The 27,763-nt window shown below is 56.9% G+C and overlaps 1 protein-coding gene across 8 annotated transcripts in view; it reads right to left on the bottom strand.

The window, feature by feature from the left end:
• KDM4B (lysine demethylase 4B) overlaps positions 1-27,763 on the bottom strand; it is a 119,981-nt gene that overhangs the window by 56,420 nt on the left and 35,798 nt on the right. For all 8 annotated transcript variants that reach the window (XM_081499627.1, XM_081499625.1, XM_081499626.1 and 5 more), the window contains 4 exons: positions 25,483-25,648; positions 22,104-22,279; positions 21,144-21,258; positions 17,202-17,395 (listed from right to left, as the gene is read on the bottom strand). In XM_081499627.1, the coding sequence (XP_081355753.1) occupies positions 17,202-17,395; positions 21,144-21,258; positions 22,104-22,279; positions 25,483-25,623 (626 nt within the window). In that variant the 5' untranslated portion in view covers positions 25,624-25,648. The remainder of the gene's footprint in view (positions 1-17,201; positions 17,396-21,143; positions 21,259-22,103; positions 22,280-25,482; positions 25,649-27,763) is intronic.

Raw genomic sequence — 27,763 nt, forward strand, 5'->3', positions numbered from 1 at the left:
CCTCTCCAGCAAGGCTGGTTTCCTGCACGTCTTGCTACACTACAGCCATCTCCCTGGTCCAACAGCCCCTCTCTCCTCCCGGGGGTAGGGTCCAGTCCCAGACGGCCCAGTCACGGCAGAAGAGCCTGGACAGGCCAGATAGGATCAGGCAGCGCCACTCCCAGAATCTGGGGACCACTGGGAGGGAAAACAGACTGGGAGTTTGGGGGCCAGAGTCGAAAATGGGGGAGCTCCATGGAGAAGGCTGCAGAGGGACAGGCCACCCGCAGAGGGGGTCACACTGGTTCCTCCACCCACAGCACAGGGAGCCTCAGTCCTGAGGCCGGCCAGGCAGGTCCCTCTGGACCTTCTCCACATGTTTTCCCAGCCCTTCCTATGCACCCCTCTTCCTCCGCCCTTTCTCTCTGGTGGTGACAGTTCTTACACAAAGTACTTCTGGCCAACACTCAACCAGAAAGTTGTGGAAAATTCAGCGCTCTTGGCTTGGTGGCCCTGGCAACCACGGGCATGGGACCCCGCGAGGCTGCAGCAGGACCAGACAAGCTCCATAACTCCGGGTTTAATGTTGTGGAATAGCCGAGGAGGCTGAGAGAGACGAATTCGGGCATTGTTTGCCAGACGCCTTTTTCAAAAAGGCAGCCGTCTGTAAGTATCAAGGGCTTCAGTGAGAAAATAAAATGTTTTTTGATCGGCTATACAGCTATGGAGGTGATGGGAAAGACCATGCCAGGTCTCTCTGGAGCTGGCTCCCAGATGGGGACACAAGACGTGTGCAAAGCCACATGATAGTGAAGAGACAAGCCCAATCCAGCAGTTTCACTGTTCAAGTGACCAGCTGATGAGGAGAGATGTTTCCGGGAACAATGGTGATCATGGCCTGGATGTTATAATCTAGAAGGAAGTGGCCCCCTGGTCTGGGGAGAGACAGGCAGGCTGCACCACAAGGCGGGTATCTGCCAGCCTCTCCTCCAGGTTCCTCTTTTACAATTGAGGCCTGGAGGAGTGGATACATGCCCCCTGCCCCCAATCACAGCCACTCCCAAAAAGGCAATGCAGAAAGCACACACCTGGTATAGGGTGAGAGGGAGGCCTGGGGCCATGGCTGCCAGCAATCATGTCTGAGACCCACATCCTGACATGGGTGTGGGGGTTTGACGTGCTTACAGGGGGCCAGGGACACACTGAGGCTGGACGCCAGAGGTGGGCATCCCATGGGCCCTGCTGAAACCAGGCCGGAGTCCAGTAAGGGAGCTGGGGCTCCTGGGTGCTGGTGGACAGAGGCCTCAGTCCAGCAGGAGGGTGGCTCTTGAGCCCAGGAACACAGGGCAGTCGAAAGGAAATGCCCTCTGCGGGCAGCTCTCACCTCGGGCCAGGGATGGGCCGCCTGCATTCCTGCCGAGACAGCAGGCCAGGAGTCTTCCCGTCCGCAGCAGAGGATGCTATTAACAGTGTCATTTTCTTGGTGTTTTGTTTATTCCCCTGGAATGGCTTGATGGATGTGAATAATTATCAGACTATAAAAGCCAGCAAATGTGCTATTTTCTATCGCTCTAAATCATCAAACAAATAAAGTGTGAAACAGCATTTTTGAATATAATTTTCCCCTCTAATGGCTTAGAATTATTATCAAGAACAATGAAAATAAATAAGCAAATGCCTTGTGAGTTAAAAATTAAATGAGTGTGTCAGGAAGAGGAGCATGGGCTGTCACGGAGAGTAGGGACCTGTTCAGGGGCCATCGGTTCTGCCGACAGAACAAGTGGCTTCAGGCCACAAGGGTACCCGGGCCTCTCTGGGTGCGGACTCCCACCACCTGGTGCCCTCTGGCCCAGGAGTGGGTGCCTGGGACCACCTCCCAGGAGGGAGGGCTGCACTGGCAGGTGTGCACCACAGTACCTGTGTCCAGCTGACCCCCGGAAGGTCCAGGGAGTCGTGTGCCACTGCCCTGGGATGGCCACATGAGACCTCAGAAGACGAGGCAAGTAGGGGGCTGGCCTCTGCCCCTCCCTCTTCCGGGCCATGGACAGACAATGCCAGGTAGGTACTGCCTCTCAGACCAGCAGGAAAACCTGAGGTCCTGGGACAAATTCTCAGGACAAGGACCGCCCACACCAGTGGAGACAGTGTACCCCCACAGGGCCCACTGGCTCAGCTGGCCGCCCACCCTGGACTGCAGGGCCCGGCAGAGAGGATCGAGTTCCCTGCAAGCAGGGCGTGTTTCCATGGTAACGAGCTAATTCCCACATGCTCCTGCCAGCTGCCAGGGTAACGAGACTTGAGGGGGCCTGCTTCTCATACCCTGTCGCCCATTCCCGAGGCCCCTGGCCTCTGCCCAGGCCTGCAGGACCGTCCTGCTCGGAGCCAGGGTGGAAGCACCGCGACACAGACGGTATCTGTTCCCGGAGATGTGTGCGACTTCACTGGTGACAACAGTGCTTGGGATTTCTTCCATCATTGGCCTGACAGCTCCCCCCAGCATGAGGCTCAACTTCCCCCTTCCTCTCTACCGAGGAACGATAGCCAAGAGCAGGGGTCCAGCCAGGAGCCCTTTGGAAATGTCAGTTCAGCCCAACGCGAGTCAGAGGGCGAGGAAGTTAATTTCACAGTGTATGCACAAGGCCGGGGCAGACAGGCCCCTCGCCGTTTAACAGGCTGTAATTACGGGAACAGAAACAAGACAGCAGAGTCCAGGGAAGTGCCGAGACCACACGTCACACTGCAGGCCACCTGGCACGAGCAAGCCACCCACACGGGCCCTGGGAGACCCCGGCAGCTCCCAACGCCAGCAGCCCCAGAGCCCCATGTTCTGGCCAGACAGAAGAGTTGTGTTTACTGTAATCCTCAAGCACAAAGCCCATCGTGGCCCACATCCTCTCCAGCCACACATCAATGGGACAGTCCCAGCTCGCTGCCCCGTGGTCTGGGTGGGCCAAGCAGAAGAACCTGGTCACAGAGCAGACTTCCCCTCGCACTCCCAGCTGCCCAGCCACCATCTCCACGCTGGTTAGAGATGAGCCCGGCCAGAGCAGCCGCGCTCCACTCCTCTGCAGTGCAGAGTCAAAGGGCCAGAGCAAAAACACAGTTACCCCAAATGTGATTGCCACGGAGACGAGCCATAGAGACTTGCTCTACTGACCCGTTCCTGCGCTTCAGATGACTTTCATTTACGTAAAATTCCAAACCATCCAGTACAAAAAATTCTTAGCTATCTAGAACTAGAAGGGACCTTCCCACGGTCACACTTCACTGGGGTGAGGCAGGAGAGGCACCCCAGAAAGTCGGGGCAAAGTGGTCCACAGTACTGCACTGAAGACGCTGCCAGGTGAAAAGTCAACAAAAAGATATAAGGGGAATAACGGTCAACAGGGAAGAGACAAACTTCTCACATAAAGTAATATAACCTTCTACCTGGGGAAACTAAGAGAACGAGCTGGGAAATTAAGAACTGAATAGTCCAAGGACTTCCCTGGTGTGTCAGTGGTTAAGAATCCGCCTGTTAATGCAGGGGACACAGGTTTGATCCCTGCTCTGGAAGACCTCACATGGCGTGGAGCAACGAAGCCCTGAAGCCACAACTACTGAAGCCAGAGTGCCCTAGAGTCTGTGCTCCATAACAAGAGAAGCCACTGCAGTGAGAAGCCTGTGTACCACAATGAAGAGTAGCCCCTGCCCGCCGCAACTAGAGAAAGCCTCCTTGCAGTAAGAAGACCCAGCACAGCCAAAAAGTAAAGAAAAAAAAATTGAAAATTAAATAAAACATTAAAAAAAAAAAAAAAAAACCTAAACAGTTAAATGAGGGTACAAAATTTTTTAAAAAAAATCAGTGCACAGATAGCCAGGCTTCGTCTGTACCTTCCCAGAAGACTATAAAAACCACTAAGGTAAACCCTCTCCCTTGTCTGGGGCCCAGAAGCAGGAATTCTTGACCACAAACGAGGGCAAACAGAAACCTGGGCAGGTCCCAGCCACTCACAGAATCACCAGTCTGGTCCAGGAGATTGACAAGCTCTCAGCGAGGCCGGCAATGAGCCACGTGGTGTCCCTGCCCGGAGCAGGACAGGGCAACACACACACAGGCAGAGATCAGAGATCTGGCAGGCTTAGTTCCAGGCCACCACGATAAAGTGAACCACGTGAGATTTTGGTTTCCCAGTGCATAAGAAAAGGTACATTTAAACTGTACCCTTCCCGTAGTCTATTAAGTGTGCAGTAAGAGCATTATATCTAAAAAAATACTGCACATACCTTAATTTTAAAATGCTCTCTTACTCTAAAGTGCCAACCATCACTGGACAACACACAGTTGCCACAAACCATCAATCTGTAAAATATCGAAGCATCTACGAAGCACAATAAAACAACGAGAGCCTGTACCACAAAACGCCCCCATGCCCCCAACCTTGTCCTTCAGTAAAGGAGGTATTAACGGATGTGATCATAGCAATAATGACTCCAGAATGCACACAAAGCAGGCTAGTTTGTCAGGTACGAGTGGGGCGGCCGCATTATGATGGTTCAAATGTGAAAGATGCGTTACTAGCAGTCACACTGACAGCAGGGTTAAAGGGGGACAAACGATCACCAGGCACCAGGCAGGAGAAATAAAAGATGTTAGAAAAAGCCGACAGGCTCGCTCGCCCTTGAAACATGAGGGAGTGGGTCTGAAGGCTGGGCAGACGGACAGCCACAGGACTACCGAGATGCCCGGGGTCCCCTGCCTTCCTGGGAGGGGAGGGCAGAAGAGTTGTCACCAACCCCATCTGCCTGGGCAGGTGGGGAGAGCTCCTGCTGGCATGGGGAGCAGGGGACTGAGCCCCTTTCTAAACACTCAGGAGAGCAAGGGAAGTGCACCTCCAGGTCAGGCTCCAGCCCAGGTCGGGGGGGGGTCCCCCCCAGGTCGGGGGGGTCCCCCCCAAGGGACCCCCCTCCTCCCCTACTAGAGCACCACTGTGCAGTCACTAGGCCTGGCGGAGTGGCTCCCTGAGAGTGACTGAAACTGCCTGACAGCGAAAGGAAAGGATGGCGGCCCTGCTTCTATCAGGAGCTCCCATCTCGGACTCTGAGGTGCAGCCTGCACAAGGAGGCCACCCCCCTCATTTGTCCCGAAACTGAGGCCCTTTATGTGACAGATACAGACACTTGCTGGGGAGATAGGATCAGCCAAAGACCTAGGACGATTGTCCCCAAGACAGAACCTTATTGAGCTGCGGGCGGTTTTATCTTTAATGGATCGTTTTACGGGACAATAGACGATGGAATTTGGTATCTCACACCAGCAGTGTCGGTGATTTCAAATAATGACATTTTTATTGAGACAGGCACGAGATAAACAGAGTCCTGGGAGCATCTGCTCAGAGAAAATGGGGAGTCTCAGGTGGGGATGCCAGCCAGGGGGGACGCTCTGCAGGCGGAGGGGCCGCCTAGGCCTCTCAGGGCGCAGGTAGATGGCGCCCTGGCCTCCACACTCACCCTGTGAGCTGCCCCCACCCACCCCCAGGTTCCCAGGGAAACTGGGGGTGAGTCAGCACCTGAATGACCCCCATCTCCAGGGCCCAGTTCACAAGAGCCAGTCACCCACCTTTATTAAGGAGCAGGCTTTACAAGGCAAGTGGTAAAGGCAACTAAACGCTGAATTGGAGGCATCTGATCTCCAGCCCTGGTCTATTTCAGATCTTTGAATTATTTTTGTTAGACAACAGGACCAAAAATGCCGAGTCACATGCAAGCTGGGTTTCGACGTTGCTTTTGAAGCTGTGGGGGCCCTTCTCAGGTGAGGTTTTAAAGGCGAGCCGATCAGTACAGCCTCAGGTCAGAGTGGGGAGAGGGCCTCATGCTGCCAGTGATGGGGGGTCAATTTGTGGGAATACAGTGCCAGTGAGCACCCGATGCCACTGGAAAAGCCACCGCCATCTCCCCCTCAAACTGGCCTCAATTTCTGATCATAAAACCAAGAGGCAGACTGTCAGTGTGCTGGGGCCCATGGCCTCCGCTCCAGTGGGGGACACCCCTCCCTCCTCGATTTATTTCTGCAGAAACACACAGGAAGGTGTGAATAGGAAAGAACAGAGGGAGGTCCACAGAGCGCATGAGCATCCGCAGGGCAGAACTTGGACATCACAGGCCAGGCCAGGTTGTGGGGGGAGCTGGGGGAGTTGGAGATGGTGCCCAGGGGTCCAGGTCTGTCCTCGGGCTGCAAGAGCCAGGGTGGCCTCAACGCAGAGCAGCTCTGGGCCTGTTCATGTGTGAGGACCCTGGTGCTTTGGGAGAGTTAAGGTGGGGAGAGCATACAGACCGAGAGGAGCCGCAGAGAGAGCACCTTCAACTCGTCTCACGCCAGCCACATGCGCCTGCCAGTTGCACAGCCCTGCTCCCGTCTCCTGCTGCTGTGCCACGTGAGGGGAAATTCGTCCTCAGCCAGGTTCGGAAGCAAAGCTAACGAAGACGCCCTCAGCTCAGATTCGCAGGAATCTCCCTTCCGGGGAGCTGAAAGCGGCCAACAGCAGAGAAGTTTGCCATGGAAACGAGACCCAGCACACAGAGCCGGATCTACAGGATGGGTGGGAGGGTGAGCGACTCCTGGGGCCAAGACCCCCGAGGCTTGAATCAACCCCTAATCCAAACACTGCTGGTGGGGGCATCTCAAGATGGACAGATGCCCAGTGACAACACTTCTCTAGAAACAACGGTTTCTTAGGGCAACTAGCCTGGTGCCCCACCCTGGAGTTCTGGGCGCGTGGGGTTGGCCCCTGCTACCCTAAAGCAAAAGCGCAGCGATCACTCAAGCAGCCTGAGCCAGCGCAGCCTTGGCCGTTCCAACCCCAAAACGCCCACTCTGAACAAAAGACTCCAAAATGAAGGGCCATCTGCTCCTGCCAGACCAAGCCAGCAGGCTGTGCGATGGGCCAGCCACGCCTACGGCCATGAGTGACAGACAGATAGGAGATGGCTGTGCCCACAGAGGCAGGCCGGCCTGCCCAGGCAGCAAAGGCTACCCTGACCTGCCAGACCAACCCCCAGGCCCAGGCTCCCAGCCCTCCCTTCCACAGCTAGCATCCCCCTGGCCAGAGGGCTCTTTCTGGAACCGTGGGGTAACTCCCTACTCAGGGCCCTTCCATCTCCCTGCTCCTGGTCTGGCTGCCCGCCCTCCATCAGGGCCCTTCCATGGGCTTCCCAGTGGCCTCTCCTCCCACAAGCCTCAGCCCAGCGGCCTTCCTGCCTCCATCTTGGTGGTCCCAGCTCCTGCCTGCCTCCTGCCTAGCCCTCTATGCCCCACTGGGGGTGGGGGTGGGGGACAGTGGGGCTACACATACAAGCTCCTGCCCTGACAGATGGCATCTGCCCTGGTGTGGTTCACGCTCAGCCCAGAGTGAGCACCTCGTCAGGGCCTGAGCTGATCCATCTCCTCTATAACCTCAAAACCACCTTCGTCCAGCACCCACAGGCGGCAAAGCTATGGCTCACCTGCCCTTTTCCCTCCCTGCACTCCCAACACGCGGTCAGACCATGGCTCCAGGCTCCAGTGCTGGAAGGTGTGGCCCCATGACCCAGCACTGGCCAATGAGATGTGGGCAGAAGCCAGGTACTGACTCCCTAGCCCGCCCATCACCATTTCAGGAACACACATCCCCACAGGAATGACCCCAGGGTGACCTCAGAAGCCATGTGTTTAAGGTGGCAGAGCCTCTGCTGGCCTGGGTCCCAAAGCCCCTGTAGCCTCTCCATCTCTCACAAGGATCCGCAGGCTTTGATTTCAGCTCAGCAGGCCGGATTCAGTGATGTCTGGGGGATTCTGTAAGAAAAGGATCCACTCTCTCCCACACCTCAGAGTTTGGGCCACCTCTGCCAACTGGGACACATCCTGTCCCCATGGGAGCACCTGCCTGGTTTGCAGGATGATGCTTCAAGGGGCAGGGTGGAGCAGTGGTTAGGAATGTGGGCTCACCCCACAGCCTGGGCCCGGCCCCAGCCCCAGCCCTACCACTCCCCAGCCATGGTCTCACCAATCCGGTCCTGTCTGTAAAGGAGCTGCAGGTAAGACAACATGGCTACTACTGTCTCTATTTCTTGTCATGTCACATCGTCACGTACAGTGACTGACTTCTTTACGAGCAGCAGGTAAAAGGTAACACGAAGTTTGGCCAGGCCCCAAACTGGAAACAACCCAAATGTCCACCCACAAGGGAACAGACACACAGATGGAGGCGCGGTCACATGACAGAAAACGTTGCAGCCATGAAAATGGATAGTGTTACCACACGTGGCAGGACACACCCTCACAGACTCAGAGAAGAGACGCACGAGACAAATCAGTCCATGAGGCGGGTGGGGAGGGTTTCAAACCCAGCCAGCACGCAGCCGTGTCCCCCAGGGACTCAGACACATATGGAAAACAGCCCAGAGAAGCAGTGACAAGAAGGCCACCAGAATCGGGAGGATGATCTCAGCTCTGGGGGTGGGGGTGGGGCCGCAAAGGAAGGTGGCCCGGGACAGGGAATGAGGGAGTTCATTTTCCAACATCGTCCTTCCTGGGGGCTTACACAGAGGTGGACAGGGGAGCCATCTGATAAACTGCATGTAATTATCTTTCCTTGGACAAGTACGTATTCCATATGATTTTCTGTTCTGTGTTACGTCTCATGATAAAAACATCCACCGAGAAGGGAACGCACCATGACAGGCACCATTCTCCGGTGCCCCTGCACTCGGTCATTCCGACATCCTTCTCAGTGCTGCTGGGAGGGGACTTGGCTATTACAACTGAGGCCCCAAATCAGCAGATCCTAAAATAGGGAGGTGACCCTGGGTGGGCCTGACCTAATCAGGTGAGCCCTGGAAAGGCACTGGGTCCACCCTAAGTCAGAAGGTCCAAGGGTGAGAGGACCCACAGTGCCAAGTGGACCTTCTCCAGAGCCCCAGGTAGGGGCTTGGCCCACCACCACTTGACTCTGCCTCAGGCCCTGAACTGAGGCCCCGGCAGGCCTGCTCCTGGGTGCCATGAGATGTCCATCTGCGGGATCAGCTATGGAGCAGCGGGGAACGGAGACCGCCCAGCGGGAGGGAGGAAGATAGAGATGAAAGACGTCCAACTGAAGGATGCCCAATCGGCCACATCTGTGCAATCTGGGTATCAGACACTAGGCTGTTCTGTTCATTTTTCTCTTTTCTTTTCTGAAATTTGAGGTATTGAAGAAAAAAAAAAGTAGATTCCAAAGGGAGACAGCATGGGAAGAAGGGAGGAGTGACTCTATAGTGGAGACACCTGGCCAGCATGACCTCAGCCCGGGGACCCAGGTCGACCTCAGCCTGGGGACCCAGGTCAACCCCAGCAGGGAAGAGGCATACTGACGGCAGTCACCCCAAGATGAAGGATGAGAAGGCCCCTCACCTGTGTCCTCTTCCCCACACCCAGCACCCCAGTGCCACCGTGAGAGAAACACCAGACAAACTCCCACAGAGGGAAGTTATACAAAATCTCTGACCCCAGTCCTCCTCAAAATCAAAAGGGCATCAACAACAAGGAAAGTCTGGGAATCCTTCCCCACTGTTAGTGGGAATGCGAGCTGGTGCAGCCACTGTGAAGAACAGCATAAGGGTTCCCCCAAAAAACTACAAATGAGTTAACACAAGACCCAGCAACCTCGCTCCTGGGCGTACATCCAAAGAAAACTATACTTCGAAATGATATATGCACCCCGGTGTTCATTGCAGCACTATTCCAGGACATGGAAACAACCTAACTGTCCATCCACAGATGAATGGATAAAGAAGATATGGTTTATATATACAATGGGATATTACTCAGCCAGTAAAAAGAATGAAATAATGCCATTTGTGGCAACATGGATGAACCTACAGAGGATCGTGCTACATGAAGTAAATCAAACAGAAGGACAAATCCCATATGATAGCACTTAAACAGAATCTAAAATATGACACAAATGAAATTATCTATGAAAAATAAACAGACTCACAGACAGAGAGCAGACTTATGGTTGCCAAGGGGAGAAGGGTAGAGTGGGAGTTTGGGATGAGAAGATGCAAACTATTATGTATAGGATGGATAAACAACAAGGTCCCACTGTAGAGCAGAGGGAGCTATATTCAATACCCTATGGTAAGCCATACCGGAAAAGAGTATGAAAAGTGTGTGTGTGTGTATAATATATATATATATACAACTAAATCCCTCTGCTGTACATACTTCAATAAAATAAATTCCTAAAAAATAAAAAAGAGCAAGGAAAGTCACAAGGACTGTCACAGCCCAGAGGGTCCTGAGGAGACAGGACGTTTGAACGTCACGGGGGTCCTGGGACAGAACAGGACACCAGGGAGACACGAGGCAAGCTGGATGAAGCTGGACTCCAATCAACAAGAATAGCTCCATAAGGTTCATTAACTGCAACAAATGTTCCAGCCTCGTGTAAACTAAGAAGGAGCTGGGTGGTGGGTGCATAGGACTCTGAGCTAGCTTCTCAGTTTTTCTGCAAATCTGAAACAGTTCTGAAAAACAAACTCTTTTAGAAAGAGAGAGGGAGGGAGTATGCCACCAAGACAGTGGGTAAACAGACAAGCTTGTGGCAAACACGGAAGGAACAAGGAAAACAGCCTCTCAGTGGATCGCGAACCACCTGTGCAGGGTACCCTGCGTCACGAGCCCTCATACCCCTGCTCACCAAGAAGCCAATTCCCCAGACCCATGGGCTGGAGTGCCGCCTGGCGGCCCAGGCTCACCACAAGGCATCAGGTCATCGGGAACCTCAGCGGATCGCCCCCCTCAGCCTCACTGGCTCCAGAGGAGAGCATATGGTGAGATTTTCCTCCGCAGAAGGCTGACCTAACTCTGCCTAGCATGATGTGAAAACCACTTTGCATCCCCTGAACAAACACCAACTGTGCCTGTCCCCCCAGCACTGTGAGATTCCAGGAAGCAGCCTCCAGGCTGGATCCCACTGCCAAGCAGGCAGTGGGCGGGCACAGGCCCCCGGGTGCCCAATCCACCCCGAGGTTCCCGCAGCATGGGTTGTCAACTGACACAACTGTCCAGCTCTGCAAGGGTAGCATCAGGCTTCCACAGGGTCAGTGCAAGCAAGGCTGGCAAGCAGTCCCATAACCGGGCTGATCTGTGATTCAAACCATGCTGAGCCACACCACACAAAACCTCTGAAGTTGCTTGCTGTCTCACCCGCCAGCGTTAAGTAGTGATGCCATCCTACCCTTGCAGCCTGATGACACTAGATGCCCTGGTTTGAGACTGGAAGGGCTCTCCAACTTCAGGAGTTAACTTTCTAATGCCAAGGCCAGCTTTTGGTTTTAGAGTTCTGACACAATCCTGACAAGCAGAAAGGCGGGGCTGGCGGCATCAGGGAAGACAGCGTGGTCCGGACAAGAAGGGGCCTAGGGCTTTATGCAGGGAGGAGAAGCGGTTCCGGGGTGAAGGTGGGTAATACAGCTGTGCTTCCCATAAGCCCCGGGGGCTCAGCCCTCCTGGGGTCCTGTTAAACCGCTTCTCCCAGCCCTGTGCCAGCATCCTGTATCTTCGGGGGGCTGCTTAGGGTCTCTCTGCTTGGCTCCACCCAGCATCAGAATTCCCAGTTCTGCCACCGGGGACAACAAAGCCAAGGCCCTCACAGCGGGCCTGGCACTGTGGTCCAGCAGTGCCACCTGCAGGCGGAGCGGGAGCCTGCAGCCTGTGGCCAGGGAGGGAGGCAGGGTGGGGGATGCGCTGGTCCCCTGGAACAGGAGGCGCAGCTGAGCACTGGGCTGCTGCTGCCTGGGCTGGGCCTGCTGGAGGGTCCCCAGGGGCCAGCAGGGCACCCGTCAAGGGGGAGGGAGCAGCCCAGCAGCCTCCTGCCCCCAAATACCGATAGACTTGAGCCCAACTCACAGCTTTTTCCCCAAGCTGCAGCCAGAGGGCAGGGAACACCAGTTGGCCTCCTCCCTGGGCCCCAAGGCAGCGAGTACACACCTTCAAATGTGCCTGTGCACACACAAGCACACCCATGCCCACACATGCACACACACGCACACTCTCACACACACACACACACACTTCCAGAGTACCAAGTGCAGGCTCAGCTGATTGCCTGCTTGGCGTCACATTTCCCAGCAGCAAAAGAAAGCCTGCCTGATCCCTCTCCTGCAGAACTCCCCTGAGCAAAGATGCCAAAGAAAAACTGCAGGTGCCAAAGAGTCAAAAGGAGAAATTCTCACCGTGCCTAGAGCAGCGCTCAGGCTCCTTAAAGGTCAGGGAGAGGGCCAGGCTCCCCACTCCCAGGCTCTGCCACCTGCACCCCCCTTCCACCAACTGTCTGCGGCAATCCGCCCATCACACCCCAAGACTGAGCACAACATGAGACCCTCTCCCCCGTGCCCTAACTCGGGACAGCCTGATGCCCCAGCAAACACAAGCAGCTGGGGAAAACCAACCGCAGAGTCCAAAGTCACGGCCTGGACAATCCCCACAGGGAACACAGTCGGTCCTGCCCTGTCCCCCCACCCCTGCGTGTGGATACATAGCCCTATGTCTGGGCAACAAGCACAGGCAGGTGTGTAACACATTCATCTACGGTTTCTGGCGGCGTGCTGCCCAGGGAGGCTAGGCAGACAGATGGACCCTGAGACACTGACCCGGCACCACCTGCATCCAGGCCCAGCCCAACAGGAGGGGTCCCCGAATCACACAGAACTGCAACGCCCGCCTCCCGCCACCCACGACCTCCTAGCCTTGCTGCCCGACGTCCAGGCTGCGGGAAGGTGAGGTCTATTTTAAATCCTGTCTCTAAAAGGATCTGGAGCCTCAGACCTGCAGGTATTCTTAGCCTCGCTGCCTGAATGAGGCACAGTGCAGGCCTCGCAGAGTAAATTCCACGCCTTTATCGACACCAGGCTGTTCACATCACGCTGACACTCAAATCACACTGCCAAAGTAACAACAGGCTGAGAAAGGCTCAGGAAGACATGCAACCTGAGTAAGCCGACACTTAAAAAAGAGTGCTGCCACTGTAACACTGAAATAGTTGCAATTAAGCTCCTGCAGACACAAGAGCGTGGTGTGATCAGGGAGACAGATGTGGGCGCGCAATCCACTGGGGAACACTCCTCAGGGCTCAGGGGAAGGGCGGGCAGCAGGGCACCGCCCTCCCAGAATCCTGGGTGGCTCCTGAATCCCCAGCCCAGGGACAAGAGGACACCTCGGCAGCCCCTGCCAGCCTGCCCCCAAGGTGATGTCCATGTCGGCCCAGGAGGGAATGTGACCTCCACACGCCATGAACCTTCATGCCCGTGGTGCTCCCAGCTCTCCTGGGAGTCAGAGCCCTCCCCCTCCCATGCAAGGCTGCTGGGGATGGGGACTCAGCGGGGACTGAAGGCCCTGACTCCATAGGGTCCATGTCTGGCAGGGAAAGACTGACACCTGCATCACACACGGCCAGCATGTGGTCACTGAAGGATGAGCATGGGCTGCCATGCCAGCATCTGGGGCCCCCACCCTGTCCAGCTGAACTGGCCACACTAGGCAGCATGAGGGACCCCACGTGCACTCCCATCCCCTCTGAACCAGAAGCCAAGATTCAGGTCCAGTGCCTCCCAGAATGTTCTTTCTTCAGGGAACCAGCGCTGTGGTCAGCACACCCCTCTGCTGCTTCTTAGCACTCAGGAATCAGGCTGGTGGGGGCAGGTGGAGGTGCGGGGGAGACCGCAGAGGCCACCCTGAGCAAACCAGGGGTGCAGCACAGGGGGCAAGATGCTGGGGGCTGTCCTGGGGGACAGGGTGTGTGCGGAGCCAGACACCACCCTGCCCCATCACCCAGGGCTGCTGCCCCTCATGTCCCCAGTGTCCCCTCTCTCAGGGACCTCCCTCGAATCCAGTCCCACTGCCTTCCAACTGCCCTGGACCCCAGTGTACCCGCTCACTCCTCTTGAGGGGTGCCCTCCCTGCTCTGCCCCCCAGCCGCATGTCCCCAGAGAACACACCAGGGCCCCAGTATCCAGGGGTCACCCCCGTCCCCAGGCAGGCCCATGTCTGAAAGCTCCACCTCCCATTCCGAGCACATGCTAGGACCTAGCAGTGGCGGCTTGCTTTTCCTTCTTTCTTTTCTTTTTTTATAAGGAAGAGGTGGGTTTTCTTCCCTTAGGACCCCTCTGGTGAGAGACCCCAACCAAACCCGGGGCTGAGCAGAGCTGAGCGGTCCCACTGCCAGGAGGAAGAGACTCTCCTCCTGCCATTGTTCCCAGGGGGCTGTGGGGGTGAAAGATTGCTGCCCCTACCAGGCAAGGAGTCTAGAAAAAGATGAAAGAACGTGGGAGATTTCCACCGCTGTGCCCGGAGCCACGGCCAGGAGGGAAGGGTAAGAGCGCCATCTAGTGGTCCTTGGGGAGCAGCGTCGGGGCAGGACTGGACAGGTCAGTTCAGTTCAGTTCAGTCGTATACAACTCTTTGCGACCCCATGGAGTGCAGTACGCCAGGCTTCCCTGTCCATCGCCGACTCCCAGAGTTTACTCAAACTCACGTCCATTGAGTCAGTGATGCCATCCAACCATCTCATCCTCTGTCGTCCCCTTCTCCTCCTGCCTTCAATCTTTCCCAGTTATCAGGGTGCTATCAAATGAGTCAGCTCTTCACATCAGGTGGCCAAAGTATTGGAGCTTCAGCTTCAACATCAGTCCTTTCAATGAATATTCAGGACTGATTTCCTTTAGGATGGACTGGTTGGATTTCCCTGCAGTTCAAGGGACCCTCAAGAGTATTCTCCAACACCACAGTTCAAAAGCATCAATTCTTCAGCGCTCAGCTTTCTTTACAGTCCAACTCTCACATCCATACGTGACTACTGGAAAAATCATAGCTTTGACTAGACGGACCTTTGTTGGTAAAGTAATGTCTCTGCTTTTTAATAAGATGTCTAGGTTGGTCATAACTTTTCTTCCAAGGAATAAGCGTCTTTTAATTTCATTTAATTAAAAGGACTGGACACAGCCACTCAAGAGACCCTGGTGGCTGTTCCTCCCTCCACTGACCAGGCCAGGGAGCTGGACCCAGCAGCACACACACAATATACACACACACACAAGTACCTGATACACAGATACACACACACACTTACACTATATATACAGATACCTGACGAACACATACACACATACACCCATGTGTATATGTTCACACTCACACACATATACTCATATACACTAACACACTCATTTGTATACACACAAACACAAATACGCACACAAATACTCACATACATATGTATTCACATATACAGACACACACTCACATGCACACATGCAGCCCCAGCCTGGGTATCTGTCCGCACTCTGCCCACCAGGCCCATGGGGAGCACACTGCCTGTGGGAAATGGCACCAGAACCCCCCTCATCCCCCGAGAAGTGGGCCTGGGCACAACAGGGGCCCCTCCCACCAGGCAGTCCCAGCCCAGTGTTACTGTACAGGGAGTTGTGCTGTCAGGGGGCCTTGGGGGCAGATCTGGGCAGCACCCAGACCAGGAAGACCCCCTGCTCTGTGCAGAGGACCACACCACGGGCGCGAGACTCAGGCCACCATCGTCAACCCCACCAATTTCTCTCCAAATCTCTCCCAAAAACAAATACCCCCAGTGCCTGGAGGCTTCGATGATCGTGGGCTCATGGAAAGCCACAGAAAGGCACACGAGAAGAGACACAGATCGAAGACAGGAAGCCTGTGGAACTGTAACAAGATCCCAGCAACCCACAATGTTGTACAACTGCAAGACCAGAGAGCCCATGGCCAGCAGAAAAACGGCCCTAAAGATGGCCATGGCCTAGTCCCGAGATCTGACGACGTGTCACCTCTCACGGCAGAGGGGATTCTGCAGGAGAGGTTAAGTAGAGGCCCCTGAGATGGGGACGACTCTGCATTCCTAGGGCCCCAGTGTCATCACAGGGTCCTTATAAGAGGGAGGGGGAGGGTCAGAGGCAGAGAGAGACAGGAGATGCTGAGCTTATGGCTGTGAGGATCGACGGAAGGGCCGCAAGCCAGGGATGTGGCGCTTCTAGAATCTAGAAAAGGCAGGAGCTGGTGCTCCCTGGAGCCTTTGAAGGGACCAGCCCTACCCATGCCTGGATTTAGCCCTATGAGGTCCAGGTCAGCCTCCTAACTCCAGAACTCTCAGAGAATGAATGTGCAGGGAGGTAAAGCCACCAGACCTGTAATCCTTGTCACAGCAGCCCTGGGAAACTCACACGTCCCCAGCCTCCCCTGCCTGACTAAGCAGGAACCATGGCCAGACTGGGGGGGCGGGGGTTTCACCCTGTCCACGGCAGAGGCAAGGAGAGGTGGTCACAAGCCAGTGGCCAACAGGGGGGCCTGGCTTTGGGGCCCTCTTCTCAGAGGGCCTGCTCCCCGCCCCTCAGCAAATGGCCCAGGATGTCCTCATGACTTAGGAGTGGGGGATAACCTTCCTCTCAGGGCTCAGTTCCCTGCTGGGATAAGGCAGGGCACCTGGGCCAGGGTCCACCTGGGTCCCTGCTGCCCTTCAACAAAGGCGAGCACAGCTCTCCAGCTGAGCTCCTGAGTGTCTGCCTCTGCTCCCCAGCTCTCGTCCCCCTCTGAGCTGCAACTACTGTGACAACAGAACCAACCTCCTAACAGCTGGGGAGAGGCGAGGAGACGCAGCAGCCCCAGCTCAGGAGTCTCTGCAGGAAACGCAGGGAGCACTGACAGCCGCTCGCCATCCTACCAGCAGAAGCCATGTGTCAGGGGAGTGCTCAGCTTGGAGCTACCAGACCACTGCACTGGACATCTGGCCCAGCCTGTGGGGCCCGGCACTCAAGGAGTGCCTTTCAGGGGCCTGCATGCCCGCCCCTACACTGCAAACAGCAGGTGGATCCTACCCCTCAGAAATCAGGAGGGGCAATACTAACCCCACTCCAACTTGGAGGCCAAGAGGGAGGTACAGGGAGGCTGAAACCCATGGTTCCACGAGCCCCAAGACAACAGCCTCACACAACCCCACGATGCACTATCGGAAGCCTGGCCGCGGGCACATTCAGTGTGAGGCTCTCCGGGTGAAACCACAACCTCTGGGGATCTGGAGCTTGTTTCTGGGGGGCTTGCATGCCCTCGTCTAGTGGGGGCTGGGCTGGCAGAGCCCCACCCAGCACCACAGCCACCTCCCCCCAGCCTGGGGAGCCCCTCGCATCTCCCTGCCTGCCCTCACCAGGACTTGGGCTCCCCGAAGTGCAGGTAATTGATGCTGTACAGGTCCATGTCCTCCGTGTGCCAGGCGAAGGTGGTCTTCCACATGCCGAAGTACAGGTAGGGGGTGTTAACACCCTCGATGATGGTGCCACACTCACGCTCCACCATGTCCAGGATGGTCCGCAGGTTCCCGATGTTCCACTGGGCCACGTCCTGCAGGGCGAGCACACAGTCAGCCCACTGGCCACCCCTGGGCACCCAGCTCCACTGACTCCCGTCCCCAGACGCCGGCAGTGAGACACCCACGTCACTCCCTCTGAGCCCCCCGTGGCAGTGTGACCCCCGCACAGGGACCGAGAGGCAGCAACCGGCCCCACACCCGCCCACTTCACAGCCTCACCCACGCTGGTGTCCAAAACCCACTCTGGGCCGTGCACAGCCCCCGCCCTGGGCCAGATGGTCAGACGCAGCTTCCCCCAATCCCGCACTGAGCTGTGCGTGGTTGTGTGGGAATCGCGGGCAGTGAAGGCCATGCTGCAGAGGCCACGGCAACTGAGGAATCATTCACGTGCCTTGAGCTCACTGACACAGAGGGAGGAAGGACACATCAAGCGGGGCCTCACAGTCATGTGCCAGACAGGCCTTCCTGCACCTTCCCGCCGCAGAGGTGGGGACGATGCTCAGAGCCAGGCAAACGCAGGAGGATCCCCGCCAACCAGGTTCATCCATTCCTAATGCCACAAGCAAACAAGCCCTGTCTTGTCATGAGAGCTCGTAAAACACGCTTCCATCGACTCCCAGTCCTTGGGGAAGCCTCAGGGAGATGCTGAGATGCTGAGCACACAGCAGTGTTCCTTCACGCCCCAGATCCAACCCTGCCACCCGCCGCATCCATGTTCCAGGCCCTGACTTCACAGGGCAGGTGGTAGGTCTCTACAAGGTGAGCTGTGGCTGGAGCCCAGGATGCAGGGGAAGGCCAGGATCAGACCCCCACCATAAGCATGAGAAGCCTGGGGTCACTTCCAGTAGAAGCTGCCTGAGGTCAGGGGGCACTAGCAACCGGTCACCTCCCCAAAGTCCTATGCATTCACCCTGCTGTCAGGCCTACACATCTACAATGTGACTCCCAGGTGGCTCAGCAGTAAAGAATCTGCCTGCCAATGTATGAGATGCAGGTTTGATCCCTGGGTCAGGAAGATCCCCTGGAGAAGGAAAGAGCAACCCACTCTAGTATTCTTGCCTGGAAAATCCCATGGACAGAGGAGCCTGGTGGCCTATACAGTCCATGGGGTCGCAAAGAGTCGGACACAACTGAGCAACTAAACAGTAGCAAACATCTGTTTTAAACGGGTCGTTTGTATGGTATGTGAATTATATCTTAATAATGTTTAAAAAAGCACTGACTCAAATACTCAACAAATAAAGCAACCCAACTGGCACTAACATTCCAAAACTCTATGTGGAAAATGACGGGTCATTTGACCAACATGCGTACAACTCTACACCCACCCTGTACTCAAGCTCATGAACTTCCGTTCTGTCCCATCAGGCTGCTGGGGTCAAATTCCCCTCCAAGAAGTCACGATCCATAAACTGAGCAGCAGAGCAGCAAGCTGGGGCCAGGCTGTTGGGGCGGGGCAGGGAGGCTAACACTGACCACCCGACCCCCACACAGAGGTGCACACCACGGCCAAGTCAGGATGGCAGCTGGCTGGAGGTGCAGAGCACAGGCAGCTGGGGCCACTAGCCAGCCGGCCTGGATTTTAACACTAGCTTGGGACTGGACACAGAGTGGGATGCAGCAAGGTTCCCAGCCATGGAGCCGCAACGTCCCCACTCATAGCTGGGGAATCTCCTGTAAAGACTAAGCGTCCTAAGGGAAAGGGTGCTAGTTACAGAACGGAGGCTCTGTCCTGCCCGGGGAAATCGCCCTCTTTGTGTTTAGAGACCAGACGCGGCCCCAGGGATGCCCACCGCGGTGCTCTGCCAGAGCTGCTCACAGGAGGAGCCATGAACACGATGAAACCAGAGAGAGTTGGGGGAGCCCAGCCCTGATCCTGGCCTCTACAGAGGGTGGCTCAGGGCCTCAGTGGCCTGATGTGGGAAATGGGGGCCTGGAGGTGAAGCCCCTCTCCCTGGGTCCAGAGGCCCTTGAGGTAAGCAGAGAAGCAGGGGCAGCAGTGAATGGACCCCGAGGAGCCCCAGGAAGTGCAAGGCACATGGCCCCACTAGCCCCCCATCAATCTGACACCGGAACCTCTGCACTGGCCCAAGGCCGACCTGGCTGGTGGTACAAAAACACACTGGTGTAACTGCAAAGCTCGCCATCAACAAGGTGACCAATCCTGGTGTTCAGAGGTGCACAGCCAGGAGATGGGGCAAGGTGCATGGGAGGTGCACAGGGCAGGGATATGTGAGGGGGCAGGCATGTGGCGCGGGGGCAGTCACGGGCCTGGGCAGCAGTGCATGCGACAGGGCATCTGTGACCCTGTCCTCCGAGTAGGTACTGCCCTGCTCCCAGAAGCTGTGTGCTTGTCTGGAGGAGGGCTGGACTTGTGGGTCATCTGACTCTGGGGTCAAGGCCAAGAGGACAAGCTTAGGGTCTGGGATACCCCCAATGAGGGGCTCCTTGCACTTGCTGTGCCCCACTTTATTGATGGGGAAACCAAGGCCCAGGAAGGAGGAAGCAGGGGTGAAGGGCAAATTCGGTACTGGACCCAGGATGAGGGTGTCTCCCTGGGTTCTAAGGGACATGGGTGAGCTCACTTGAAGCCTGACCCACGCCTCCCAGGTAACAAACTAATGCCCTTGCCGCCTTGCACCACAAGGCAAACCCGCTAGCAGAAGAGGGAAAAGCCGCAGCAGGTCAGATGGGCTCTGTGAAGCCAAAACACCAGCAGCGACTCAGCTCGGGACCCAAGCAAGGTCACATGTTTCCCATGCTTCTTGGGAAACACAAGCCGCCGGTTCTAACAAGCTCCTCTCCTGGGCGCCGGGGAGGGTCCTGACCCTTCTCTCAGGAGGGACTTTATTCCCACCCTTACCTCCTGACCCGAGACCAGGTGGCCAGCCAGCCGCCCTTAGGGGACCAGGGCTGAGTGGACAAGAGTGTTCTCAGCAGACAGCCTTCAGAGGGACAGAGTGGGGGGCACGCAGGGGGCAGAGGGGGAGTGGAGAGGCCTGGATCCTACCAGTGCAGAACACCTAGGAGAGAGTCAGGCTTCGGAGCCCTGAAATGAACCCCATTAGGTACATCCCAGGGTTATCCGAGGTCCTATAAATATTTATAAACCATCTCCCCAAATATTCGAGGTCCTGTAAATATTTACAAACCATCCCCCCAAAACATGGTCCCACTCTGCTCGACACCAGCCCTGCCCGAGGCCTTGACATCAAGCCTCAGTCAGGGGAGCGGTCTGGTCTCACCCCTTGGACAGGCCTCGGGCAGCACAAGGACTGGACGTGATGCAGCCAGGGGCAGCTCAGCTGGCTGGGAACTCAGCTCCCAGGTCTCCAGGAAGATGGAGTGACAGAAACTCGAGAAGAAAAGCACTCAAATGAGAATTGACAGAGGCCCTGGGAGAAGGTCAAGCCTGAGAACCCTGGCGCAGGCTGCAGTCTGTGGGGTTGCCCGAGTTAGACACGACTGAGAGACTAAACAACAACTGGGACAAGGGATGGAATGCTGGCTCTCGTCTTTTTAAAACTGCCCTGCGGTCAGGCTGCAGGTCAGCGGCCGAGCATGGCATCCGGGCAGGGCTGCGCTCTGACCTGGCAGGAAAGATTCTACAGACTCCAGCCTCCTTCTCTCATCCTGAGCTCGGCACCCACCTATAAGTAGAGCCCCAACAGAAGCCCAGCGGAGCGTCCTGCGTCATCCCTGCCCTGACCATCCAGGAGGGAGCCCACTCGCCCTTCGCCCTCACTGTCCACCCAGACGCCGGGTGGCCTCGGTACTTACATCATCATACAAGGAGCCGCTGATGTCTGCCCCGTAGATGGGTGACACGAATGTCAGGTTCTTCCAGTACTTGCGCTCCAGGTCGTCAAAGTCCTGGTGCCGGGGGGTGCAGTACCTGGGGACAGACCAGGTGTGAGGGGCTCAGCGCACCTACTGGATGAACCAGGGGAGAAGCTCTGCTCAAGCACAGGCCACCCTCGTGTGGGCACAGTCCTGGAGCACGAGGATGAGGTGTGATGACCGTCAGGGGAGGTGGATGCACAGGCGGGCAGTCCAGCCTGGAACAGTGCCCAGTGGTCCCGTCTCACCAGCTCTCTGGGCCCAGGACCCCCAAATAAGACCACAGGCCAGGGGCATGGGAGCTGGAGGAGGCACCTGGGCTCTGACAGTTCTTGTAAGACTACTCCTTGAAGATATAGACGGTATCAATGATGGGCCGGGCACCATGGGGTGGGGGCAGATAATGCCTGCCTCACAGGATGCTTGTTTGAAAGCAAATAAGCAAACACACTGCCAGCAATGCACCAATGGTTTCAGGGAGGCTGGGAGCGCCACAGAAAGGGAGAGTGCCCACATGCCATGAATGCCCACGGATGCGCCCACAAGCTCCTGGAGTGTGCGCCCACGTGGGCCCTGCTGAACCAGGAGCTTGGAGAGACCCTCCCGAGGAGCCTCCCTCTGAGGAAGTGCCGCAGAGCTGAGACATCCCAGGAGGGGCATGCGGGGCGGCACTCCAGGGCCGGGGGACATGGGTGGGCCCTGAAAGGCTGGCCTTCAGCAGTCGGTGTTGAGGGCAACACAGGTGCATGGCGTGGCCCTGGGTCAGGTGAGGGTCCAGATTTCGCTCCCCAAGAACCTGGGGGCTGAGAGCCCAGGCTGCTGAGGCCCACCCGGGGCACACGGGCAGGCTCTGTGGACACTGTGCCTGCGCCACCCCCCACACCAACCCAGCATGCGTACTTCTCACTGTTGGCCAGGCGCCGGTACTCGCCGACCGTCATGGCCTTCTTCTGAATGTTGTACTGTGTGAAGAGGCCCGACTGGCCTGTCACCACCTGCTGGATGGGTGCTGGGATGACCACGTCATCAATGTCGTCGTACGTCTGCCGTGGCTTCCACTCCTTTGGGGGGATAATCTGCAAGACCAGGACAGTGGTCAGCGGCCCCTCCCTGGGCTCAGCCGCTCAGGACCAGGTGCCAGTTGGAGAGAGACCGGGGCACTGGGCACCCCCCCATCCACATCACCGAGCTCCCTGGAGCCCCAGGGCCAGGCCAACCTGGGCACCACCAGCTTGGGCAGTGGGGGGACTGTGCGCAGCTGCCCAGGATCTGTGGGATCACACAGTGAGCAGCCGTGGGCAGGGTGGTCTATGGGTGTTGCCTGGCACAGTGTGCACTCGCTGCGTCCCGGGGGCTCCACTATCATACCCTCTGGCCACCGCGTGCCCAGTTCAGGACTCTGCGTGGATGAGGCCCCAGAACAGAGACGGGGATGCTGCAGTGCACACCCATTCCAGGAGCCCCACTTCAGGGACACCTCCTGAGAAGAGATCACACAGCCCAGGGAACAGGGACATGGGACGAAGGCCAAGCTGGGAGTACAGCTGGGGAGTGGGCAGCTGGGGTACATGTGGAAGGGACCCTGTGAGACTCAAGGGAGGGACCAGCCTCTGCTCCTGGGAACCAGCAGAATCCCAAGCCGTCCTGAAGGTGGCAGGCCTGGTGCTCAGAGGAGCCAGGCCCCACCTGACTCAGGGATGCACTGAGGGCCCTGACCACCCTTAACCTCGGCCCTAGGACCTCAGGCCGTGCCCCCTCCTGACTCCTTCCCCCTCGGCCCTTCCCCAGCAGCCTGAGGGAAGGACCCCAGCTGGGCAGTGGCCCAGAGCACAAGAACAGCTGAGGAATGTGGCTGGTCACCCCGAAAGTCCTACACATACCCAGAGTCCCGCACCCCCAGAGCTCCAGCCCCCCATTCACACTGAGTGCTCACCCCACCCCCACCCAGCTGCCCTGAGCCCAACAGAGCTTTTGTTTGGGTGGGGGTGGGGGTCATCAAACATAGCTTTGATGGAAAAGGAAACCCCAACACCACACACACACCCCAACCCCAGAAGGGCAGTCAAGGCTGGTGAGACTAGAGCGAAGGGGACCTGGCGTCTGCAGAGCTCGCTCAGGCCAGCAAAACACCCAGTCCCTTCTCCAAGGAGGCTGGCAGGGCTGAGGGTTGCATGGGGAAGAAGTGATACGTGGCGTGGCGAGGGGGAGAAGAGGGATGTGGCGGGGTGCCTCCCTGGACCCCCCTGTCCCTGCAGAGGTAGGGAGACCGCTGAGGGCCAGAGGCACCAGCATGCCTTCCCTGAAGATGAGGGCAGGGAGGGCGCACATGCAAGCGTGTGTGTCGGCATAACTGTCCCCACAGCATCTCTCAGTGACAGCAGGGGAGTTCTCCCAGCGGCCATGCCTGCCCCCACCCTGCCCTTTCAGAGAGACCTGCCCGCACCACAGCAAACAGCACAGAAAACACCACCTAAGAGGAGTGGAAAGGAACCTTCAAACAAAGGGCCGAGAGAAAATGCGCCTGAAAACATCTGACGCACAAAAATATCCAGGCTGAGTGGTTTCCCATCGATTTAAGTAAGCTGGCAAAAAGTGGGTCCAGCAGCCTGAAGAGCTAGCTTAGAGCAGAGATGCAGGGCCCAGAGGATGTAGGCTGGCGAGGTCGTGTGCGGAGACTCAGTCACAGCACACAAGGCTGCACCCCAAGTGGCCCCGCGACAGAAAATACTGGAAACAGCCAGAAGTGGGAGCGGGAGGTGACAGCAGAGGACAGAGAGGAGAGGCTGGGGGGAGCGCCAGGTGCTGCCGGCAGAACATTCCATGATGTTAACAAGATTCCTGGCAGAAAGGACGACTGGAATCCAAAAACAGAACTGGAGCCGCATCCCAGCAGACGCGGAACGAGGTCAGGGACAGAAGATATGCCAGATAAAGGGAGGCCCCAGGCCTCAGGAGACCCCCTCCACCCCAGACAGACAGGGCACCTGGGGGAAAGGGGCCCAACAACTGCCACCAGCCAATCTCTCAGCCCCAAACAGAGGCTCTGAACCTAAAAGAACCAGGCCAGGGGCTTCCAGAGCCAGGGACCTTGATGAGAACGTTCTGCTGAGTCTGTGCCATGGAGAGGGGGGTAGGGTGCAAGGAACAGAGATCAAGGAGGGGACTCCCGCAGGCCCACGGCGCTCCTCTCGTTCTCCATGCAGCTGAGACGAAAAGCATGGGTGTGACACAGCCAGCCAAAGCCAGGTGAGGATGAGGGGGCCAGCACACCTGCCCCCTCGCTGCAGACACTGCCTGGGGGACAGACCACCAGGGCCCATGGTCCAGGACCACCCACGACCTGCTTCTGTCCAGCCAGCAAGCTGACGCCGTGTTCTTTTTTTCATTTTTAAATGGTTAGGGGAAAATGACAAAGAAGACTTATTTCAGAACGGGTGAAAATTCTATGAAACCTTCACTTTGATGTCTATACATCAGGTTTTATGGGCACACAGCCAGGCCTGTGGGGATGCGAGTCAACCACAGCTGCAGAGCTGAGAGGTGGTGACAGACAGTCCAGCCCAAGAATCTGAAAATATTTCCTATCTCACCTTTGCAGAAAAGGCTGGGCAACCCCCAGCATCGCTAACAGAGGACTGGGTGTGAGACACAATGACAGGCATATGGGAAGCAACTCGAAGAACCCCAAACAGGTGATGAATCTCCCAGATTATGTGCTGGGCAGAACCATGTATACACAGGCTCACGTGTACACCAAGGAGCTCTCCGAGACCTGTCCCCTGCACAGAGAAGTGTGGGCAGCCATCTATGGCGCACATGCATGCTCACATCCGTGTGTGAAAGGCATGGGAAGAGACACAGGAATTGGTGCCCCACTGCTCCAGGCAGAGGGGCTTGGGTCAGAGGGGGCACTTGTTCTCCCCCTGGACCCCATCACAATGTTTGAACTTGCCCATGTACATGACAGTCTCCCAAAAAACGTGTTTAAGGAGGAATACGAAGGCAGCAAGTCAGCCCTGTTCAGCAGCAACTCCGCGAAGCCCCAGGGAGGTGAGGCGGCTGCGGGTCCCATCGCGATGCGCTGAGTCCCACCCTGCGTCCACACCCTTGGGGATCCCAGTGGCCAAAACAGTGCTGGGCTTGGGGAAAGAACGTACGAGTGTCCTTAATAAATAAGGGGCTCAAGGAGCGGATTAATGGGTGCCTCATGGGCCCCAAATCCCAGGGGAGTATAGGGCAGCAGCCGTGGAAAGTGACTACAGGGCCGGGGGTCACTCACCTTGGCCAGGCCCGCCCTGTGGGCCCCCTGGGACTCGATGTAGGCCACATATTTGTTGAAGTCCTTGAACTCCTCCATGGTTGGGCGGAACGTCATGATCTTACAGCTTGGGTTCTGGGCCCCATGATCCTCAGACCCCATGGCTGCAGCGGAGGGATGGCCACACCTGCAAGGAGACAGAGAACGTCAGCACCACCACTGCCAGCCGGTCCCCTGCCCCCCACAAGGGCCCAAAGCACCCCACCCAAGGACAGAAGCTGTGCAGCTGAATGCGGCCCAGGGAAGCCAGGGCTGCTTCATCTCCCACACAAAAGACCAAATGACTTCAATTAATTACAAAGAGAGTTGGCCTCGTCCTAAGAGCCCCTGCACTGCTGGAGGCCTGAGCCCCCATTTCAAACAAGAGGCCTTGGAAATAAAAATCTTTTCATATCAGGATCACATCCAGATTCACTGACACTGATCGTGGAGCTGGAATCCAGGGGCAGCAGCACGGCACAGGCTGGAAAAGGGAGTAAGGTCATATATGTGTGTGTGTTTCCTGAACAGGAAAGCCCTCCTCGGGCACGGCCACCACAGGCGGGCGGGCGGGCAGGCGAGCAGCGCCTGGGTCCCTCCAGCACTGGGCCGGCTGCTGTCAGTGAACCCAGGCCCCAGCGACCCACAGGAGTGACCCACGGGCTGCCCAAGGCACAACCCGAAATGAGGAGAGCAGAGCCCCATCACCCTGGGCTACAGCCAAGCCTGGACCACACGGCACAGAGGGGGAGAGTCGGTGGAGGAGGACCTCCTCCAGGTGATGAGGCTGCAGGCTAGAGAGGCCTCTCCTGTTCTGAGAGTCACAGAGACCAGCAGGGAGGCTGTGGCCCATCCTAGTCAGGGAGACACTTGAGGGACACACACTGGGGAAGGGTCCCTGTTGGCAGATTAAATTCTCCAAACAAGAGAAAACCAGACTCGCTCCAGGATGTGCACAAGGTCGGAACCCCAGAGCACACGCACCCAGCACTCAGAGGAAAATTCACCAAGTCCACACCCTCGCACAAAGTGAGCGGGGGCGGGGGAGTGGCGGGGGTGAGACGGGCAGGACTCCCGCCAGTCTGGGAAGTGGGGGTGCGGTGTCCATTCACCAAGTCACAGCCACTAGCTCTCCAAAAACACTCCCCGCAGTGGGCACTAGAGGGCAGCACAAGCCCAGGAACAGCCGCCGAGCCGGGCAGCTCCCTGGGACAGACCTGGAGGCCAGGCGCCGGAACCAGGCCCTGCCCTGGGCCACCCCATGCCACACTTGGGCGCACAGGGCAGGGGCGGGGGCAGCAGGCAAGGCCCCACTGTGAAGGTCACACTCACGGATGGCAGGACTGGTACAGACTCTGGGGGTCCTGGCATACACGGGGTCACCTCTGCATCCCCAAGTGGGGAGCCCACCCTTCCTCAGGGACTGCCCCCCATCCCCGCCCCACATTGTTGGTAGGAGATGAGCCCAAGCAGGACACCTGTCTCCCCCCAAGACCAGCCTGTCCTGCGCAGGGTGGGATGGCCCCAGGGTCCTGCCCACCCAAGCACCCTCCGCTTTCACATCGAGAGGTGGGGATGCAAGCAGGTGGAGCTTCCTACAGCTGCACCTGGCAAGAGACCCGGCTTCTCCACCCACCACCGCCATGCAGGTTCAGCTCAGCAGGGAAACGGGTGTGAGGTTTTTCCTCTTATTCGTGCCCTTTGCAATGAAGCTTTCAGTAAGTAAATATGAAGAAGAAAATTAAAACGGTTTATAATCCCAATACACCATAACCCCTGACATGTTTCTTTGAAGGAGGGCAAATGAAAATCATACACGTGCATACTTTAAAAGATAACAAAAGGAATCTGACTGAAATCCAGCCCTGGGCCAACCTTCTGGGAACACAAGGGGACCGAGGATCCCCCATGAGGGAACTCACAGAACAGTCCAGAAAGACGGACACACTCTTGACCAGACCATGCCGTGCCACGACAAGCGGGGTTCTAACAACTCAGTCGTGAACAGACAAATAGCGCAATTAAACAGTGGGCAAAGGACTCGAACAGACATTTTTCCAAAGAGACACGAATGGCCAATAAGCGCATGAAAAGATGCTCGAGGCAGTCAGCCACCAAGGAAAAGCAAATGGAAACCACAGTGAGACACACCTTGCCCACAACAACCAGAGTGAAAAAGCAGATAATGACAAGGGCAGGTGAGGAGGTGGAGAAACAGGAACCCTGACTCCCAGCTGGAAGGAACACAAAATGGCGCCGCCAC

The sequence above is a fragment of the Giraffa tippelskirchi genome, chromosome 6, assembly GCF_054371585.1.
Source record: "Giraffa tippelskirchi isolate mGirTip1 chromosome 6, T2T-mGirTip1v1.2.pri, whole genome shotgun sequence".
NCBI lineage: Eukaryota > Metazoa > Chordata > Mammalia > Artiodactyla > Giraffidae > Giraffa > Giraffa tippelskirchi.